Below are 22,295 nucleotides of genomic sequence, written 5' to 3' on the forward strand. Positions count from 1 at the left end.
TTCTGTGGTATAGACCCTTTAAGTATGATAATAGTGTTCCTTTACATCTCTTACTACAGTCTTTGGTTTAAAAATCCAGTTTGTCTGATATGAGAATTGCTACCTTTTGAGGTTCATTTGCATGATAAATCGTTCTCCATCCCCTTACTTTCAATCTGGAGGTGTCTTTAGGTTCAGAATGAGTCTCTTAGAGGCAGCATATGGATGGGTCCTATCTTTTTATCCAACCTGAAACCCTGTGCCATTTCATTTTCAAGCTGTTCACATTGAGAGTAACTATTGGAAGATATGAATTTAGTGCCATCATATGGCCTGTGAAGTCCCTGTTTCTGTATATTATCTGTTGCTTTTTGGTCTATATTACTCTTGGGGTCTTTTTTCTTTTATGGACAACCCCCGCCCCCCCGCCCCGGCTGGCCCCCAGTAATTTTGACTTTGGAATGTTTCATGGTGTCATTGATCTCTCTACTTCTGATCTCATGAGCTTGTAGTTGTTTATCTCTATCATTCTTGACTTCCTTCCTTCCTTTCTATCAGCTTATCTTCTAGATCACTCATTCATTCTTTCTTATTTATCCTGGCATTCACAGTATCCAGTTTAGATGACATCTCCTTCACAGCGTTTTTTTTTGTTTTTGTTTTTGTTTTTTTAAAGATTTATTTATTTATTTATTTATTTGACAGAGAGATCACAAGTAGACAGAGAGGCAGGCAGAGAGAGAGAGAGAGAGAAGCAGACTCCCTGCCGAGCAGAGAGCCCGATGCAGGACTCGATCCCAGGACCCCGAGATCATGACCGGAGCCGAAGGCAGCAGCCCAACCCACTGAGCCACCCAGGCGCCCCCACAGCGTTTTTAATTTCAGCGACAGTAGCTCTACATTCTGCCCTTAGAGATTCTATACTGTCACTAATACTTTTCCCAAGCCTAAATAACGACTTTATAAATGTTAATCTGAAGTCTTTTTCTGACATCTTCCTTGGATCCATATCCATTAAGTCTGTGGCAGAGGTCATTGTCTCTAGTTCTTTCCTTCATTGGGAGTTCCTCCTTCTAGTCATTCTCTTGAGGGATGGTTGAGGGAATGTACATAGTCCAAAATATCAACCACGACTCAGGCAAGATGAATCCGAGGAAAATCTGGAGTGTCAGAAGCCGCCACTCACCCCGGTGGAGTTTTTCCTGCATGTAGAGATCCAGATAGATATTACATCTCATGCTGATTTTGTGGGTGTTCAGGATGGTTTTGTAGATATCCAGCTCAATTCAGGGGACCGGCAGCAGCAACAAGGTTCTCTACTCTTCCGCCGTCTTGCCTCTCTCCTCCAGCCCATATTTGATCTTTAAGACTATTAAATCTTAGAAGATTTCTTCTCCCCTGCTTATATGCCATCTACTTCTTTCCTTGTGCTTTTCCTGAATGAAATAGGCCTTGTCTCTCATCTCTCCTTGGAGGGACTTGTAACCCTTTGGAATTCAGTTTACTTGATTGCCTTACAACTCAGGTCTCTGATAGGTTCAAGAAGAATTATGATTTTAGGGTTTTGTTGTGTTTTATTTTAGATAACTCCACTTTTTCTCATTGTTAGGATGAGAGTTGACATTATTTTGCTGCTTTTTACATTCTAAATGGAGGTGGAATTAGAAGCAAAATGAATTAAAAGATATGATTCTTGATCTCAAGGACTTGGTAAGACAGGAATGTACTTAAAATGAAATACCACCTTTGTAGGAGAGCATATATCAGGTGACAGCTGAGTGGTAGAGAATAAAGTGAATCAAGCAGACCAAAAAGACAAGATCACTGTGATCTAGGAGAACTGGCAAAGGGTTCTTGGATGTGTCTGGACCACTTCAGTCATCCCTCCTGAACTAGTCTCACATAGCATGCAGCTGCTCAGAAGTATAATTTTAATGCTTCTATGAAATCTTATTTCCTTAGCTTAATAATAATAGCTCTCATCGACTGAATTCATTACACTTCACCAAACACATCTTGTTAATCCTTCCATTTTACTCTTTTGCCCTGACAGGAATATGTCTTCAGTATCTTTGGAAAAGTATGTTAATCTTCTGACTGCACCCTGTCATTTCACCTACCTGGAATATTAGCACTCCTGGTCATTCTGTAACTACCACCTGCTTTAAAAATGAGGTTAAGGGCACCTGGATGGCTCAGTCATTAAGTGTCTGCCTTCAGCTCAGGTCATGATCCAAGGGTCCTGGGATTGGCTCCCTGCTCGGTGGGAAGCCTGCTTCTGCCTCTCCTACTCTCCCTGTTTGTGTTCCCTCTCTCACTGTGTCTCTTTCTGTCAAATAAATAAATAAAATATTTATTTAAAAAAGAGGTTAAAACTTGCCATTTTAAGAAAGTCTTTCTCAGATTAATTCTCAGACAGTTATTTCTTCTGAGTCTTTCAGAACCTTCTTATGTAATATAATGAAAGAAGTTCCATTCAGGGAGTCAGAACACCTAGATTAGAGTCTTAGCTCTGTCACTAGTTGTCTAATATTGCCCAAGACACTTTGCTTTTTTAAGCTTTTGGTTCCCTATTTTGTTAAAAAAAAAAAAAAAGGAAAATGTTGACCAAAAGTTGTGGTGAATTAGGTATTAATGAAAAACAGTCTAGTGGGGTGCCTGGGTGGCTCAGTTGTTAAGCATCTGCCTTCGGCTCAGCCCCACGTCTGGCTCCCTGGTCAGGGGGAGCCTGCTTCTCCTCCTCCCTCTGCCCCTACTCCAGCTTGTACTCTCTCCCTTACTTGCTCACTCTCTGTCTCTCAAATCAATAAAATCTTTTTTAAAAAAACTATAGTATGTAAAACATCTAACAGACTGAATCAAATCAACCATGGATTAGTCACTTAACCCTGTCCTTTAGTTACACCTATAAAAAATTACATGTGTTTTAAAACTCTATTCAGTAAAATGCCATGCATTCTTAAGGTATAGCTAGTAGGATTATGTATGGTAGAGTTTCTTTCTTTTTTTTTTCACATTATTTCATCCAAATATGATTTTTATTTTTTGTTTTTTGGGGTCTTTTTTTTGTCTTAAGTCTAGGGGTTTGCTATGGCTTTGGGGTAAGCAAGGTCACATTTCTAGACCTCAGTTACTTGAACTCTAAAATGGGGGCAGTAGCACAGAGAACACCAATTTTTTAAAAAATTCATAAATTAAAAGCATCTTAATTTTATGTAGTCTAAAAAATTGTGTTTTCCCATTCATCTGCCTATATCCCTTATTTTTCCCCTGCCCCTTAGGCACCGCCATGAATTTAAACTTACCCAGTATTTTGCCTTATTAGTATCTGTCTGCCATCTAGTGACAAAAATGGTAACTGCATGATTACCAGGGCCCTAGTGCATCAGGAGAAAGGTGAAAGGTTCTCACCATCCAACTGTCAGATGTGATGTGCTTTCCAGAAATGATTGCGATGCAAAAGAAAAGAAAAGGAAGCATTGATCTTGCTTATTGTAAGCTGAACCAAATTTATTTCTTGAAGTCTCTTTAAACATTAAGTGTGAAGGTTTTACGAGTTGGGCCTTCTGCCTCTCTCTTTATGCATTTGCTTTTGGTTTTTCCTTCATATGAAATGCTTTTCCTTCTCCTTTTTACCAGTCTATTTTCTTTATTCCATTCAATGTCTAGCTATAGATTGAGCTTTGCTAGTAAAATATCTCCTTTGATAAATTTTATTCCATGCTGAAACCCTACATTTTGCTTTTTTAATATAGTGTTTTCTTCACATTCTTAATAAGCATCCCTTGCTATACAAGTGTTTCCTTCCAAAATTTTGTGAATTTTTATGTATACTTGATGTGTATTTTCCATTTCCACGTGAGCAAAATTTTATTTTACAATCATTTGTTTTAAGACCTAGGAGTCTGATTGCAGACATAGACAGCCAGTGCTCCATCTTATTTTTAATTCTTCATATCAGAATGATGTAAAACTCTCCAAAATTCTACTTATTTTGTTTCTTATGATGTCTTTTTGCTTCCAAAAGATGTGTACCCTTTTCTCATGTAGCACTGTATCCCACAAAAGTTGCAAATGCAAATACTGATTTACTAATTTGTACAGCCTGTGAGTGAAATTGTGAAGTAGTAAAGTGACCATGGTGAATATTATACCCTCACCAGCTCTGTACAGTTCAGAAGCTTCTAAACCTCTTTATTTGATCCCAGAATTTTCCATTGTTTATAGTATTTAATTATAGCTCTATATTATTAATATTGTTAATCTCTTGACTAAGCCTACTTATTAGAAATCTTACAACTTGACATGAATCATGACATATTAATGGTCATTTAAGTAAGTTGTCATGTCTAATCAAAAGGTTTGCGTTCAATTGTATTCCTACAATAAAGGATAAGTTTATATTTACAGCTTCTTTATCATATTCAATAATTGGTATTTATACCACATATTTGTTGAAAATCTTGAGAGGAGGGATATCTTTTTCTTTTCTGTGCCTCACAGTATGGAAGACAGTAGCATGCATAACCGGTGTTTCATGGATCTTTGTAGAATGAAGAGATGCTAAGAATTTTTTTTTTAAGATTATTTATTTATTTATTTATTTGACACAGAGAGCACAAGTAGGCAGAGAGGCAGGCAGAGAGAGAGGGGGAAGCAGGCTCCCCGCTGAGCAGAGAGCCTGATGCGGGGCTCAGTCCCAGGACCCTGGGATCATGAACCGAGCTGAAGGCAGAGGCTTAACCCACTAAACCACCTAGGTGCCCCAAAATTGAGATATGGTCACTACCTTAGTTTAAGGAATGCACAATAGCAGCTTTCAGTAGGTTCTCAAATATTTGTTGAAAGAAAATAAAGCAATAATTGACTTTCTGTTATTCTCCATTATCGGAGCCTGCAAGGTTAGGGTGTATACCCTGATCCCAACCAATTTTTCGTCTCCCACTTTTTCTTGCTAGATCTTCTGATCTCCCCCATTTCCTTAAAACCCTCCATAAATTTAAATTTATCCAGTCTTTTGGCTTCTTAGTATATATCTGCCATCTAGTGATCAAAAAGGTAATTGCAAAATTAATGCACCCTTAAAGAGCCCTGTGCACCAGCACAGGTTTTAACCCACAGTGCTCTCATAGCAGTCTTTCGTTCCATTAAACATGCTGTGCTCATCCCACCACAGGGCCTTTGCACATCTTGTTCTCTTATCATCATCTACTTAATACCTGCTGACCTTTTAGGGCTCAACTCAAACATCTTTCATGGAAAGACTTCCCTTGATTTCCCCAACTAGGTCAAATTCCTCAAAGAAATCATACTTTAGTACAAGTTATCACAGCCATATATAATGTTTAATTTATGACTATACAATTTAATTTGTGTCTAACTTATTAGAATTTAATCTACATGAGGGCAGGGAGCCTTGTTCTCAGTTATCATTATACCCTAGCATAAAACTGAGTCCCTAGCACATAGAAAACATTTCTGTAATCAAATGAATTTGTTCATTTCTGGAATGAACAAATATATGAATGTAATGGTTTTCTGTACCTCATGAACACTGAAAATGCTTATGTCAGTCAATTACAATAGTTCTTTGCATTATATAATTTATCATTTTAAAAATTATTTTAAATACTCAACAGAAACGACCTACTATGTATGGAGGTACTCATTTATTCAGGAAACAGAAAATGCCTTCTTTAAAGAATAATTTTATATAAATCTCTTCTTTTATTTTGTTCATTACCTATTGAGGGAATTAGTAAGATGTTAAAAGCTGATACCACAGATAATTTGAAGGACAGACACTTAGGAATACTAAAGTATATATAGTAAAGAATACCCAACTTATCAATATCTATACCATAATAATTGCATTTTCACTGGACAAAATTATATCTCTATGGACATGAAGCTGTTGCATTGCCACCAGTCCTCCATAGGTTGACTTCTGTTCCTGTAGGGTTACAAATAGAGACTATGAATGGTACAGACCACATTAGTATCAGATAATCCTGGGAAGGAATGCTAGACAACAGCAAAAATTCCTTTGAAAAGACACAGGTAGTTTTTTGCCCATTTCAAAATCTTTTATAGTTTTCCCTGTGATAATAATCCTGAAGATTATTTTTGATCAAAAAAGAAAGGATGTTCTCATTAGGTTTGTCCTGTTATTTATATTGAAGCAATAAGAATGATAATTCACTATGTAAGCCTCCTTTACTTTGCTTTATAAATCTAGAGCTATGCAGTACTGACTAGCTTTAAGGCCAGAGAATTTCTTTCTTACTGGAAGTTTTCTTTTCTTTTTCCCTTCTCTTTTCTCTCTCTCTCTCTTCCTTTCTCTATTTTAAAGATTTATTCTAGAAAGAGAAAGAGATGGAGAGAGTGAGTGGAGGGAGGGGCAGAGGGAAAGGGAAAGAGAGAATCCCAAAGAGACTCCCTGCTGAGTGTGAAGCCTGACACAGGTTTCCATCCCATGACCCATGAGATCATGACCTAAGCCAACATCATGAGTCAGACACTTAAGTAAGCAAGTGACCCAGGCACCCCTCTCTGGAAGTTTTCATAAATCTTAGTTTGGGCTTGTACAATACTGTTATTTCCTATCTTGAGGCTAGGAAACCAAGTCCAAGAAATCTTTCCACCTAAGTCCTATCTGAAATGCCTATAAATTAGGGTGAATTTCTTGAAGTTCCCCAGATTTGTTGTTCCCTGACCTGCTTGGTGAGGCACTTGTAAAGCCAGACTCTGTCATACAGGCACCAGGCAGGTTTTGGGGGGAAGGTATTGTTGTCATTGGCCCCATAAATATAGCCAACCTTTGTTTCATAATAGTGGCTTATCCTAACTTCTTCTTGGTTGCATGATTTGTGTCCAGTTGTATCCTGACAAGGTAGATAAAGACAATGAAGGATGCAGAGTATGTAGAATCAACCCCACAAAGTCTTCTAAACAACATCCAGAATTCCACTGATAGGACACTCCATAATGTTTTGTTCCTTTCAAAGTCTTTTACAGCTTTTCTGACTCTAATATGTACCACACACATCCTTGGTGAGGGTATGAGAGGTAAATTAGTAAGATACCTGCCATCAAGAATCTCCTGTACAGTGGGAGAAAGAGAATTTAACCGTGATAAATTTAAATTTAAATTTAAATTTAAATCTCCTGTACAGTGAGATGGACAAGTTCCATGAGAAACATGCGTACAGGTACTCCAGGTGCCATATGAATTGATGATGAATGAGGAAATATTTCCTGAAGGTGGAACTCATGAGCCAAGGCATGAGGGATAATTAGAAAAAGAGGGGAAACACCATGGAAAAGGAAGTTCTTGTAGATACATCAACATGTGTAGGTCAGGGGCAGAAGACACTGGGAAGCATACAAGCAAGGAAGGGGGCATGGTAGTGTGGGAGCAGACACCTGTATAGCAAATGGAACCTTCAAAGAGATTAACTCAGCCTGATCCCTCTGGGCAAAGGTAAGGAGGATGAGATTTATCCTCAAAATTGTATGGGACCATTGAATTTATTTAAATAGGAATGTAGTATTGTTAAGTTTGCCTTTTAAAAAGATCTATCAGCAGTTTAGAAGCCATAGCATCCTGCAGAGAGGATAATAGAGACTTAGATTTTCAAATGAGAATAGATATGTACAGACAGTAGGCATAGGGACAGGGAATAAATGTAAGTGAAGAACTTTTCAGGGAGAGAAATCAACATGTGCAAAGGTCCTGTGGTAGAAGAAGTCAGGGAAAATATAAGAGATTGAAAGAAGGCCATAGCAATGCCTTGTGGGTTAGAACAAATTAAATGAAGTGAGCAAGGGCCAAGGGCCTAGACTTGCAAGACCTGATAAATGAAGAGCAAAACAAAGAAAGTTATTTATCCTTTTTTTGTTGTTTTCTTCAACAAATATTTCTTGAAAACCAACTAAAAGCTCCTACTCTGCACTTTCTGAAAACAAAGCAGCAGCAACATCTCATCTTTCTCTGACTCTTTGGTATCTCTTTATTCCACAAACAACCAGTAAGAACCTGTCATATCCATACCTCTGTTTTCCATGCTGAAAAGTCATACAAAATATATATATATATATATTCGATTTTATTTATTTATTTGACAGGCAGAGATCACAAGTAGACAGAGAGGCAGGCAGAGAGAGAGAGGAGGAAGCAGGCTCCCCACTGAGCAGAGAGCCCGATGTGGGACTCAATCCCAGGACCCTGGGATCATGACCCGAGCCAAAGGCCAAGGCTTTAACCCACTGAGCCACACAGGTGCCCCTGAAAAAATATTTTTAAGGTTTTTTTTCTTCCTTAGGAATCCACTTATTTTTTTCCTATTCTCCAATTTTTTTTCTTACCATGTTGACTGTGTATAGCTTTATCTCTCAATCACTTCATAATCATTCTTTAAAAAAAAAAAAGCATCTGTTCCTAACTATAGGCCATGTTATGACTGTCTTGGAGTTTACTTCAAGAAGTGGGACATAATCATTTATGGTGAAACGTTTATCTCCTCTTGCAAACTTTCCTGTTCCATGCTTCTTCCTGTGAGATTTCTGTCCAGATCTTAAATAGAGATTTTTTTCTCTGAATACATATAATATACAAAACTCATTCCACTGGCATCTGCACCTGTTCATTACTGTTATAGTAAAAAAAAAAAAAATCTATACTTCTTCCCAAAGGTCAGTTGTATTATTAAAAAAAAAAAGTGTATGTATTTTATTTTTATTCTGTGTATTGAGATTACTTTTCTCTTTCTTAGTTGTTTATATTTCAGTTTCGATTCAGTTTAGTGTGCAGGTTTTCAGTAACAATGTATCCATGATTTGTGAACCCAGGTAAAGATGTACTATAACTGGCTATAATATTTTCTGTGCTCTAAGCTTATTTGCTATCAATTATCCATAAAAGACTTCTCTTTACAAAATTGTGACCAGGTCTTTTTGCCTTGTGTTGTGTGTTCTGGGCGTAGTGGAAACAATCCTTTATTTCCTCTGAAAGCATGGTGCCCGAGTCCCAGCCCACCAGAAACAGTAATGGATGGATAATCTAGGTTCATAAAAGCTCAGAAACTGATGATGCTCTTGTTACACAAGCTGCCATATTTCTCTGTCTTGAACGTTAATCAAATTGTAACTTTTTTCTCCCTTTGTTTTTCCTGTGTGACCGTAACCAATTATGTAATTTGATGTCCTCAAGCACGTGACACACTGATTATGTGTTTGGATCTTGTCACTTCATATATGGAGACTGCAGTTCCTACTGCCTGATACAGATCCAGTCACGACTAATTAGGAGCTTATTTCAGATAAACAACTTGTACATGCAGGTACTAAGCGTTTAGAGAGTACAAATCTTAACACTCATAGAAAATAGAATATTATACTGATCCGTTGTACTTCTGGTTTTAATTCTATTGTGAAAGTTCATTACAAGATATACCATTTAACAACATCTCTACTTAGAAATTGATAGTTAGGAAATAAAAAACCAAATTCAAACATACTTGTGAAGCTTATGTGAGTAGCTTCATAAAAAAAAAAAAAAAAAAGTTGTGGTTAACAACACAGAATAAAACAACTGAGAATCTCTAGTATATGCAGGCAGATGTAGAATATAAAAGTAAATTGTGAAAGAAAATGAACAAGGGACCAGCAATGCAGCAGAGAAATACGTTGGCTCTGGTTCCTGTTCTTGATAAGGTGTATGGCCTTGGGTAAATTATGGAGCCTCATGGTATACCACCAGATTGATCATGGGGTTCTTTAGACTCTGAGCTCCTTAATGGCAAAGACTCAGCCTAATGCTACTCTGTATTCCTAGACCCTAGCCCCACGGTGTGTATATGAGAGTTCTTTCCAAAGTATTTATAAGCATAAATATTAAGCTATGTATTTAATATCTTGTACTGATTCTTAAATAGTCAAAAATTATTTTTTAAATAACAGCAGGAAGTCTCAGCTCCCTCATAGTTTTGTTGGGTTTTAGTTCTGATTTGTTTTGTTTTGTTTTTGCAAAAATTGAATGCATGACCCCTAGCTGGCATAATGTTAAGCATATACGGATGTCAATGTAATAATAATGACTTGTATTTAGAAACAAAGAATTGTACTGTATTTTGTGAGTTTGGGAGGGGATGGATAAAATGTATTTTCCCTTCAGAAATAATATTGTAAGTGGCATTTGTGTGACTAGGCCATTCCTCAAATTTCTTTTTAACTCACATACCTTAAACTTGTCGTAAAATGATATTATAGTTTACACCCAAATACATAGCTAATCACCAAACTCCTGGAGAAACGCTCTACACATTCCACCAGCGGTTAAAGATGTATTTCTGTGCACTCATTCTTCCCCTTCCTGCCACTGCCGGCATGGGCATAGAGGACAGGGAGGAGTAAGGATCAAGTACTGTAGATTCCAGACATTTGCTTATTCTTTACGGCTGCAATAGAAGAAAACAGTTACCTAGATGTGGAGATCAGAATTGGAAGATAGAAAGTTAGTCCTCTGACAATACAATGGTTCAGGTCTCCAAATTCAGCCTGCAGCCGTCCATTCAGAAACATGGTTTGCAGCCATGGGCACCCATGGCACCCAGACTCTGGCCTTTTAAATGTCATTGCCTACTTAAAAGAAAGAGCCAAACTTGTAGAGGAAGTGGCTGATTCCATGTCTGATGCAGAAAATGCATAAGTTGAAATGACACATTATGTTAGGCCAAAATGAACAAGCTTACTAAAGAGCTTCTGAGATCATGTTTAAAGGACACAGGAACCAATTTGACTGGGCTAACACTGACCTAAGATGGGACCATTAAAAAAAAAACAAAAAAAAACTTAAAAAATTATTTTATTGTAGATAGAACACTTAACATAATCCAAACATGTTAAAGTAAAAAGCTTAGAAGAACTCCTACGTACCATGGGACATCTGGGTGGCACGGTTGGTTGAGCATGAGGTTCTTAGTTTTGGCTTAATTCATGATCTCAGGGTTCTGAGATCAAGCCCCACATCAGGCTCCATGCTCCATGTGGAGTTTGCTTCTCTCTCTCTCCCTCTCTCTCTCTCCCTCTGCTCCTCCCATTTGCTCCCTCTCTCTTTCAAATCTTAAAAAAAAAAAAAAAAAAAAAAAAAAAAAAAAGATTCCTGGATACCTGGATACCTTTCAAAAATACAGCTTCAACGGTTATCAATGTATGGTCAGTCTTATTTCAGCCCTTCCTGTGATCCTGTCCCAACCCTGGCTTTTTTTGAAGTAAAGTAGCACATCACACATAGTTTAGCCTGCAAATATTCAAGACGTATCTCTAAAAGTTAAAAAGCATTAATGATTGTGTTTTAAAAACATAATTTTGGTGTCATTCAAAAGTCTAGACTGATCAGACATCAAGAAGGGCGCCCAGGTCACTCAGTGCAGAGTCTGCTGGAGATTCTTTCCCTCCCCCTGCTCTGCCCCTCCTCCCCACCATGTATACTCTTGCACTCACATGCTCTCTCTGTCTCTCCACTAAGTAAATCTTTTTTTAAAAATCAAGAACAACAACTGTGATGGGCTGAGCCATGTCAAATATATACAGATGATGATGACTTTTTAAAAGCCCTCACAGCTCACCTTCAGAGACTGGTAGGCATAAGCTCATTATTCTGGAAATTGTTGAACTAAAGGAAAGCATCAAGGATTTATCCTACCTCTACTGTACACCTCATATTTCAGAATAGCCAAATAGTCAATAGAACAAAACTCTTGGTAGAATGCCAACAAATAAAGATAGAAGGAATGCTTTTAAAAAGCATAATTTTGAAGCCCCTTCTGTATAATTTATTTACCCAAGGATTATCGTTGGGTGCTAAAACCATCGAGTGAAAGAAAATTCATAATGGATGGTATCAGCTAACCTGAATCCTAAAGCCATTAATGGATCTTAGAACCACCAAAAGTGAGACATCTTAAGGTTACGTGTGCAGTATAAAAACACATCTCAATACATGTAGCATAATCTTGCCAAAAACAGAAGAAAAACAAAAAACCAGAAACTGAATCTAAACAAGCTTCCAGATGTGACTGCCAGTTTATAGGAAGAGGAAAAATATCACATATTCAAGGACACAAATAGCAAAAGGATGGGGAAGGCAGAACTGATAGTCTCTGCAGAAGACTTGACAGACATGTCAACCAAGTGGTGTTAACCATGTTGAGATTCTGGTCCACATAAACTAAAATATCTGGGAGGGATCATGAGGGCATATGAGAATGGTCTGAGAATAGAGGATGTTAAAGAAAATTGTTAATTTGTATGGTATAATAATGACATCTGTTAAAGGTATATACTGAAGTGTTTACAGGTGAAATGATAGGTTGTCTAGCATTCGGTTCAAAACCTTGCTATTCAGTGTGAGACCTTCAGATCCGGCAGCACTAACTTCACCTAAGAGCCTGTTAGAAATGCAGAAACTCTGGCCTCATCCTCAGAACCCAGTAGAGTCAGAGCTACATTTTTACCATGATCTCCAAGAGAGTTATATGTACGTTAAGTATCGAGAAGTACTGCCTTAAAATAATTGGGGAGAGGGGCGCCTGGGTGGCTCGGTGGATTGGGCCGCTGCCTTCGGCTCAGGTCATGATCTCGGTGTCCTGGGATCGAGCCCCGCGTCGGGCTCTTTGCTCAGCGGGAGCCTGCTTCTCTCTCTCTCTGCCTGACTCTCTGCCTACTTGTGATTTCTCTCTCTGTCAAATAAATAATAAATGAAATCTTTAAAAAAAAAAAATAATTGGGGAGACAGATAAAAGAAATGATTGGCAAATATTGATGATTATTAAAAGTAGGGAATAAGTGCATGGGGATGTGATTGATTATAAGTCAAGTATTTTTAAACCAGGGACTGGCAGACTAGAGCAGTATGTGTGTGTGTGTGTGTGTGTGTGTGTGTGTGTGTGTGTTTTCAATCCAGTGATTTGATTTTAGTCTGTTGGTTTGAGCTGTAAATGTTGACATCAGTTGTCTGATTCCCTCCCCTTCTTAATCCACAGCTTGTCAAGTGATTGGTTAATATTTAAAAAATCCTGAATTCTTATTTCTTTTAAAAGTATTCCTTGTTGGATCAAATTATTCCTTTAGAATTCATGAAAAAGACTTATTTTAACTACTAATGCCAGTTTATGGTCAATTCTCTCTAGGCACGCCTAAAAAGACCCCTGAAGAGCCTTGACAGTGCTGTGTATGACGATGACTATGACGAGAGAGCGAGCAAGTAAGTCGTGATGGATTTTAGTGTCCTACTAAGTGTTGTGGCTGAAAAGCAGAAGTTTTAGGATTTTAGAAGATAATTCAAAGGATGTATAATCCTAGAGATTGGATTTTGCTCCCTTGCAATGTTGTTCAGCAAAAGGAACCAGTGCTCCTTGGAGTCTCAGGGGGAACGAATCTTGAGATGGGAAAGCAAGATAGACCTGAAATATCTTGTTCTTGGAAAGCGGTAAGGCCTACAGAAATATCTGCGATCATGTTAAAGGGGAAATAGAAGCCCACCTAAGTTAGGCTCCTACTCTGCTAGTGAAGAGGGGCAGGTTAAATGGGAGAAACAGTAAGAAATGTCCATTAAACCAAGTTGGGGAAGGGGAGGGGCTTAAATCTGTGGTGATATCAGAAGAGGAAATTTTAATACAAAGTTTTAAAAATTAATTTCACTATAAACTAAGGGAAATAATAATAGTAGACATTTGGGTTGTTTTTTTTTTAATAATTTAAACTTATGTGGGGGTGACAAAAAGCACAGTCTTTTTTCTCCATTAAGTATATCTTTGTCTCCGTTAAGGAATATGCATTCTTCTCTAAAACAAGTGGATAAATAAAGGGAAACCACATACAAATACTGAATGTGAAGTCGGGCTATAGCAAAGTTTCCAAATGTTCCATCTACTATTCTAAGGCTAACGTCCCAAATCCCACAGAATTAGACTGTGTGAAAAGCACTGCTTCTATTCCAGATTGATTAAGGTCCCATAGCTGTTTGTTTGTATTTTCATAGTGCACATACTCAAAAGTTCCCCTGTTTGAATTGGTTTATACACATCACTGTAAAGAATTTGGCCTTGAGCCAATTCGCCATTTTGTTGTGGTTCCACTGAAAAGCACTTTGGTTTCAAGACTGTCTCACTCATTGAATGTAACTGGATGGCTTGTGGGATGGCTAGCACATGCTTCATTTTCCCTCAGGTTGTCCTCTGAAGATGGAGAAGAAGCATCTGCTTATTTTTATGAAAGTGATGACTCCGTTGAAACAAGAGTAAAGACTCCTTACTCAGGCGAAATGGACCTCCTAGGAGAAATCTTAGATACACTGAGCACACACAGCTCAGACCAAGGAAAGCTAGCAGCAGCTAAGAGCTTGGATTTCTTCAGATCAATGGATGATATTGATTATAAACCTACGGTTAGTTGATTTTTTTCAACCTATAAAATTAAATGAAAACATTCTTACCCTTGGGTGTGAATTGCCTCATGTTATAATCTTAGTTGATCGAAGCACTTAACCTCTAACAAACAGGTGAGTAGTCAGATCTTCAAAAATATGAAATTTTAATTATTAAGACTTATTTCTGGTTTCAGAATTCCAGTATTTTCTCATTTATGTATCGAATTCTGGTGGTTATTGTCATTCATTGAAAATAATTTTTTTCAAGCCGTAATATTCTCTTAAGTCTAGTTTTAGACTAGGCTTTTCTGGGGAATTATTTAAATGTGAAGTGTTCCCACTTTTTTCCTGTATTTCCTGGATCTTCAAAAAATGTTTAAGAGATGTCTCAACTCAAGTACTTTTTCATTATATTGCTTCAAAAATGAAAAGTATTTTAAACAAACTGATATGAATGTTTTAAAAACACTAGAGATGGAAGTATGAGTAATGGCCACTCTGTGGTGACTGTAAGTCAGTCCAGAACTTGGCATTGAGGTAGTTGGTCTATTTAGGGGTTGGGGGGAAGGGCGGTTGGCAAGTTCTTTTCATTTGCTCTTTCAGCTTTGTTGAAGTATAATTGACAAATAAAAAATTGTATATGTTTATATATTTTCTTGTTAATAGAGCCATTTGCAGGTGTTCAGAATTAACTGTCGATGCAGTATTTCCTCTGGGGGGATCTCCCAAGTTGCCAGCCTTGAAAGATATTAATATTTTATTTCAAAATGGAAAAAAAATGCTAATGTAACATTATAATCTCATTAAAATGTTTCTGAATGTGTTGTTTCTCCTTTTAGAATGCATCCAATGCACCTAGTGAGAATAACCTGGCCCTGCTTTGCAGTGGTTCTGGTGATCAAACCGAGTGGCATCTGGGACAAGACGACAGTGCCCTCCATGGCAAACACCTTCCTCCCTCTCCCCGGAAGCGGGTTTCCTCCAGCGGCTTAACAGATTCTCTGTTTATCCTAAAAGAGGAAAACAATGAAAAATACCTCAGTGCTGACAATGTGAGGGGGCCTGCGGTCATGGAAAAGGCAGCTTCTGCTTCAGGATTGACTCTCCAGCTAGCTTCGCCTGAAGTTTCTGAAAATGAAAAAGCTAAACCAGAAAAGAAAGAAACACTAAGCCAGATTTCAGACGATCTGCTTACACCCAGCCTTGGGCGACATTCATCTACTTTTGTTCCTTGGGAGAAAGAAGGGAAAGAAGCCAAAGAGACTTCAGGAGATACTGGACTGCTTCATGAAGTGGTGTCCTTATGTCACTTGACATCTGCCTTCCAGCAAGACTTAAACATTTCAGAAGAAAACGCAAGTGGAAACCAAACTTAAATCAATGATTAGGAGTCACTCGCTTGCATCCATGCTTCTGTGGAGACATTTTAGGATTCCTGGTAATCTCTGTAGTAAACAGAATTATTTGTAAGGATGACAATTCTTGGTACTGTCTAAACATTATTTTGCATTTGGAGCATACATTTTCTCCACTCATTCATCTCGTGAGTATACATGATCAATTGATTTTTAAATGTAACGCTGATTCTCCTACTGTGCTCTTAAATCAGGTACTAGTGTGTATGTTTCATGGAAGTATATGTCAAACATATGATTTCCCAGTATTTGGTGCTTAATGCCATTCATTTTATTTAAACTAATATACATATATAACCCTTGCACATAATAAGTAGCTACTATACTAATCTGGTCGAGCATGAACTGATCAGGATATCAAAACTTATCAAAACTAGCCTGAAACTGCTGAAACTGTTGACCTACTAACTGCCTTAATCCTAAGCCTATATTTAGCATACTTTAATAACATGGAATTATCTGTAAATTTTGAAGGATAAGTTATAAGTGTTCTGCAGAGCAATAATGCCTTTTTCTATTCGTTGCATCAAGGACAAAATTCATTTTTCAAAGTTGAAAAGCTCTCTTGTGGACACTGCAGCCATGTTTTCCAAAATGTATAAAGGTACATATTGACCTTTCACTCAGTGAAATATATGAAGTGCTGAATTACAATGTGAAATTAATGACTTCTGTTTACAAATGAGACACTTTAAAATTTTTTCAGTCTCTCTGTATGCCTTTGCTGTCTAGGAACCCAGCCCCAGAAAGCCAAATGTAACGCAAACTGTCCTGATAAAGAAATGTTCCTGTCTTTTCTTTTTTTTTTTCTTAAGTAGTAATGCAAAATGTTTCTTATCATCTCAAATTTACTTTTTTAAAATAATTGAACTTAATATCTTAAAAGTTTTAGATCTACAGAAAAATTAGACAGTACAGAGAGTTCCCATTATGTCCCTCATACAGTTTCCCGTGATCAATATTTCTCATTGAGATGGTACATTTGCCACAATTCGTGCACCAATATTGATAGTCCATGCTTTATTCAGATTTCCTTAGTTTTTCCCTGATGTCTTTTTTCTATCCTAGAATCTAATTCTAGATACCACATTACATCTGGTTGTCATGTGTCTTTCGATTCCTCTTGGCTGTGACATTTTCTCAGACTTTCCTTGTTTCTGATGACCTTGATAGGTTTAAAAAGGACTGATCTGCTGGTCGAATATATTATAGAGTGTCCCTGTTTTAGAATGGGTCTGCTCTTTTTCTCACAATTATACTGTGATTGTGGGTTTGCAGGAGGAAGATTACAGAAGTAAAGTGTCATTTTCATTATACCATAACCATGGTACATAATGTCAGCATGACTTGTGAGTGTTGATGTTGACTTTGATAACTGAGCTGAGGTGGTGTTTGTCAGGTTTTTCCACTATACTCTTTTCCTTGCCTTTGTGTGCCCGAGCCTTTGGAAGGAGATCACTGTGTATAGCCCACACCTAAGGAGTAGGGCTTTTTGCTTCCTTTCCCTTAGAGTAGAGTATCTACATAAAGCATTTGGAATTCTTCTACATAGGAAACTTGTCTCTTCTCCCTCAAATTCACTGCTGAACATTGAAATTCATGTCAGAAGGCATCACACATTGACTGCTTCAGGATAGGATAGATTGACGGGGAAAATGTCAGGAAAAAAAAACAGTGATGTTATGCTTCATTTGGTATTTGTATATTCACTATATATTCTGTACATCCCCAGTTGTCATTTTAGAAAAGGGTTTTGAGAAACCATTCGAGAACCCCATCAGGACTGGTACCCTAAAATATTTCCTGGAAGAATTTAGTTTTCAGGTAAAAGATCCCAGAAGGTGATTTGTTAAAAACATTGCTTAAAAATGTTTATCCAGGTCAGTCTTTAAATAATTTAAAGAAAATGACCAAGTTTTTTTCTTTTCTAAGCTACATTCCAAAACCTAAACAGATATGTTTTATTGGGCACAATTATTCATTCATGTTTGTAAAGAGAAATCTTGTTTTCCTTATAAGGAGGGAGTCAGTATATACTAAGGAAAAAGTGTTTAATCCTTATTTTATTAACACAAAAGTAAGACTCATGGTTCTTGTCAAACTTTGCTTTTATATACTCATTACCAAATTCCATTTCACTTTGCCGAAACATGTAATAAAAGCAGATTTATCAGAAGAGCTGTTTTAAATGAGAAGGAAAAAGGTCACCCTGGTTGTTAATCTGCTTGGCAAATATTTCTTCGTAATTTAAAAAAAAAAAAGAAATCTTTTAATTTGACTATTGGAATGAAACATGTTTTCCTTCAGAATTCATAGTCTGAAGAATGAGATAATTGTGAGTGTAGCATAGGTAAAATTTGCTTAATAAACATCATGGCCTCAGAAATGGAGGTTCTTCTATCATCTGGTCACCTCATGAGATGTTTGACTACAAGACTGTTACTGTGAGGAAAATTAGCCACTCACAAGTGTATTTGCATCAAGGTATTTTGAACTGGATCTGTGCCTTATTTTAGCATGCAAAATCAGCTTTTCTATTCTGTTGAAAAACAAAAGCAAAAACAAAAGCTCTATATGTTCTTCTTGGAAAAAATCCAGAAGGCTACTATCCAAGAGACTACTACTCCAAAAGTATTAGTATTTCAAATCATTAATATTTTGAGTGTTCAATCTGCTCTTAAGCTAGACTTCCCAGTATTATGGTGGATATAGGGAGAATGAAGTGAAATTAAGGTGAATCCTGAAAAAAGTATTATTTTATTTTTTCCTATGTTCATTTTTTCTATTATATCAAAATGAAATATTTGTAAAACCCTCTGCTGTTTGGATTTGTTTTTCAAAGAAGTTTTACCTGTTCTTCCAGAGTTGTATAAATGAGTAAGTCTTTGGCTTTCATGCATAGTCTTCTATGTGGCCTCTAAATGATTCTCCCTGAATCCCAGTCTAGGTTTTACCTTTTTTGTCCTTAAATATTGCATCCGGGATATTTTGGGGGGAGGGATAGAAAAGTCACGTGTGAATTTAGGAGCTATTGTTTTGTTAGATCAGTGTGTTGTTAAGTGGCAAATCTTGATGGTTTACCTACTTTAGCATATTTTAGGGAAGCACCAAAACATAGCAGGATGATTTTTCTATTAATAACTCATCGCACTTAGGAAATATTTATCGACGCTTTGTACTGGTCATATGCAAGGTACAGGAACTGGGGCTACAAGGAAATAAAATAATAACTTGGTCCCTACTCTGAAGGGGCCAATTAAAAGGAAAAGAAGTGACAAATCTCTGTGAATAATAATAATATATTTTGCTCAGAAGTTATTAGCCCAAGATTCTAACACCAAAATTAGAAAAAGTCCTTTAAAGCTGCTGAATCTGAAATATGCTCTAAGTGTAGAACCACGGTACCACTTCTAATTTCATTAACTTTCCTTATTATTTTAACAAAGTATAATAATGCTGCTATTGAAGATACCTACTTTTAAAGGACAGACTTTGAAGCTCTTAGAAACTAAGTGTCCTTGTTTCTCTGATTCTCTCTCTTCCCCACTCTGCTCAATCTTTTGACCAGGCAACACAGGGCTCTAGAATGGAATGATGCTCCTTCGCAAGACTTAGGCCGCTTCACTTACTTTAGGATTAACTGAGGGTGTGGGTGCATGTTGATGGAAACTACTTTTTACTGTCTTTATCTTGATAATAGCATTCTCTAGAGACATCCGCCCCCCTGCTCCCCGCCCCCTGTCCCCACCTTTTCAATTAAAAGTGTATGTAACAGTGCTGTTGTTTGGATTCTGTACTAATATCCTTATAAGAGGATTCAGGAATGTTCATGAATTAGTTGTTTCTTAAATAAGAGGATTCAGGAATGTTCATGAATTAGTTGTTTCTTAATAACGTGAAGAGTCCTGATCAAGAGGAGAAAACTGTGAATATTCTCATAATCAGCAGTAGACCTTCCTTCTCATCTAGACAATCTGGATTTTCAGCAAAAAATTATTTTCATCAATAATTTTCTAGTGCAAATACCATTTTGTTTAGCATAAAAGACCCCAACTCTGGGTAGATATTTGTAAGTCAGAACACAAATTTCAGAAAGTGGAATGAATACCCAAATCTAATTCCCCAAAGCACTTCTTCATCTAAGGAAATAGCTTTCACAGATTCTGTGTGAGGACTCCCATCTTCCCTGTGTCGAGCCTGATACTTCGTGTCTGTTTCTTAAAGCTTACTTAAGAGGCAGAATTGTTTTGAGCAAACTGGTTATTAACATTTTTATTTGGTCATGATATAGCAAATCATGTGTATTTAGAAAGAAGCCTATTTAATTTTGAAAATAATAGGACTTTGTGCAATATTTTTCCTGCATAATTTAGTTCCTATAAATTTGCACATCTGCTTTTCTAGCAGATGCCTTAAGGTCATGTTTTTCAGTATTTGTGTAAAGCTGTATGTAGCAACGTTCTGTGTGATCTTAGAAAATTCTTTATATTGTTGGCAGGAGAAATGTTTTTGTTTATTTAAAATAATTATGGATATTGCATTATTGTATTATAACTAACTGCCTCAGCAACAGTAAATATGCAATAAGAAAATCCTGAACCTTTGGTTAGTATTGACAATACTATTACTTTAAAAGAAATGTATATAGTGCAAAATGCTGATTCTACATGTGTACATTTAACAAACATTCAGTTCTGTACCACATAAATCTAAATGGCATTTGTATGGTGATTACCACATACATAGATTGTAATATCCTTTGTGATGACTCTTTGGTAAGATTTATAAAGGGCATTGCCAATACTTCTTGACTGTCTATAAATTAAGTTAATTTTTGTATAATGTACAGTTTGTTTAACCTTAGAGCTTCTATAGATTTCTACTTTTATTGTACTTGAATGAGGCAGAAAAGCACTGTGGAAAATCTGTAGCTCTCGATGCGATATGCAAACATACCAAAAATTAAACAAGGTACTGAGCAGCAGCAGTGTCAGCTGAAGGTTTCTATTCAGAAAGCTCTGTTTTCTTCAAAATGTACTTCAGTTAAGTAATTTAAAATACACAGTCTTTCATCTTAAAAAAGGTTGCATAGTCACAAATGATGTGAGAAACCTCTAGGTATCTTTTTGTCTCCGTATTATTTCACCTCCCAGATGAGAGCCTTAATGAGGTACCTTAACGAATCCGCCCTCTGGTCGGTTCTGTGATGTTTAGGACAGGACAGAACTGGAACTCTGTGCCTGTTAGTAAATGTAGCCCAAGTATCCCGTCACCATCCCTCGGGCAGTGCAACTTCCACGTGCTCATTTTGAAAACCATTCTGTGATCCTATACCAAAAACGAGATTGCTTCAGTCTGTCCTGGTGTAGTGCTTACAGCAGTGCCTAGAACAGCAAACAGGTATGAACCGCATGAAGTCTGCAACTGAATGTGCATTAAGTCTTCTTTATATCAAAAGGTACGTGGGAGGTTGAAACAGAATTTTCCCAAAGCTTATTTCTTTTGCTTTAAATGAGTAACTGTTTAAGAGGACTAAAAGTCTTGAGCTTTTTGCCAGACATGGTGACAGATACCTGTTAAAAAACCTATCCAGCATTGAGATTTGTTTCGCTGTTCTCGCATCCTGGAGGCTACAGTATAAATCATCTCGAAAGCTGACTACTATTGGGAGGACATTGTGCATCGAAGTATTGTTTGGGGAATTTTTTGAAAAATATGCAAACATAAATCTTGGATGAACTCCATACTACCATAAAGTGCCCAACAATGCAGTTACGAAATAAAATTGGTCATAATGAAACTTTTGCATGGTGGTGACTCTTCTTTGCTAATTAGCCAGTTATCCCCCTCAGTGCTCCAGGTCGGGTGCTATAGGACCCGGCCATTTTCCTCTCTGAACTCTGTAACTGCCACAGTATAAATCCCAGCCTGACTCTTCCTGCCAAGTCTGAGAGGTGTCCATTCTTTCCTGTATTGTCAGCTAACCTTATCAGGCTCTAAAATCATAGAATAGGTAAGTAGAATGTCACTAGATAGACCACAGCAGGGCTGTCCAAATTCAACAACTGTATTTATTGCCTTTGATTTAAAAGTCAAGGACAAGGGCATCAGGTGGCTCATTGGGTTAGGCCTCTGTCTTTGGCTCAGGTCATGATCTCAAGGTCCTGGGATGGAGCCCCACATCGGGCTCTCTGCTCGGCGGGGAGCCTGCTTCCTTCTCTCCCTCTGCCCGCCTCTCTGCCTACTTGTGATCTCTGTCAAATAAATAAATAAAATCTTTAAAAAAATAAATACATAAATAAAAGTCAAGGACAGAGATGAAATGCAGTAAAGTATATGAATACTGTTCCAGAGACTAGAAGGGTGAACCTCTCACCCAAGAGCCATGACATTTCCACCGAGGGCAAATTCAAATTCTTTTTGAAGTGAGCACAAAGTTTCCCTCTGAGTACAGAATTTCAGGGAGTGATGCA

General features: G+C 37.3%; 1 protein-coding gene across 6 annotated transcripts in view; it reads left to right on the forward strand.

The window, feature by feature from the left end:
• DENND1B (DENN domain containing 1B) overlaps positions 1-21,622 on the forward strand; it is a 266,752-nt gene extending 245,130 nt beyond the window's left edge. For all 6 annotated transcript variants that reach the window (XM_013058106.2, XM_004756206.3, XM_004756208.3 and 3 more), the window contains 3 exons: positions 13,170-13,243; positions 14,209-14,425; positions 15,247-21,622. In XM_013058106.2, the coding sequence (XP_012913560.1) occupies positions 13,170-13,243; positions 14,209-14,425; positions 15,247-15,783 (828 nt within the window). In that variant the 3' untranslated portion in view covers positions 15,784-21,622. The remainder of the gene's footprint in view (positions 1-13,169; positions 13,244-14,208; positions 14,426-15,246) is intronic.
• The last annotated feature ends 673 nt before the right edge of the window (positions 21,623-22,295 follow it).

Source organism: Mustela putorius, unplaced genomic scaffold (genome assembly GCF_011764305.1).
Source record: "Mustela putorius furo isolate JIRA1106 unplaced genomic scaffold, ASM1176430v1.1 tig00001012_pilon_pilon_pilon, whole genome shotgun sequence".
In the NCBI taxonomy this organism is placed as follows: domain Eukaryota; kingdom Metazoa; phylum Chordata; class Mammalia; order Carnivora; family Mustelidae; genus Mustela; species Mustela putorius.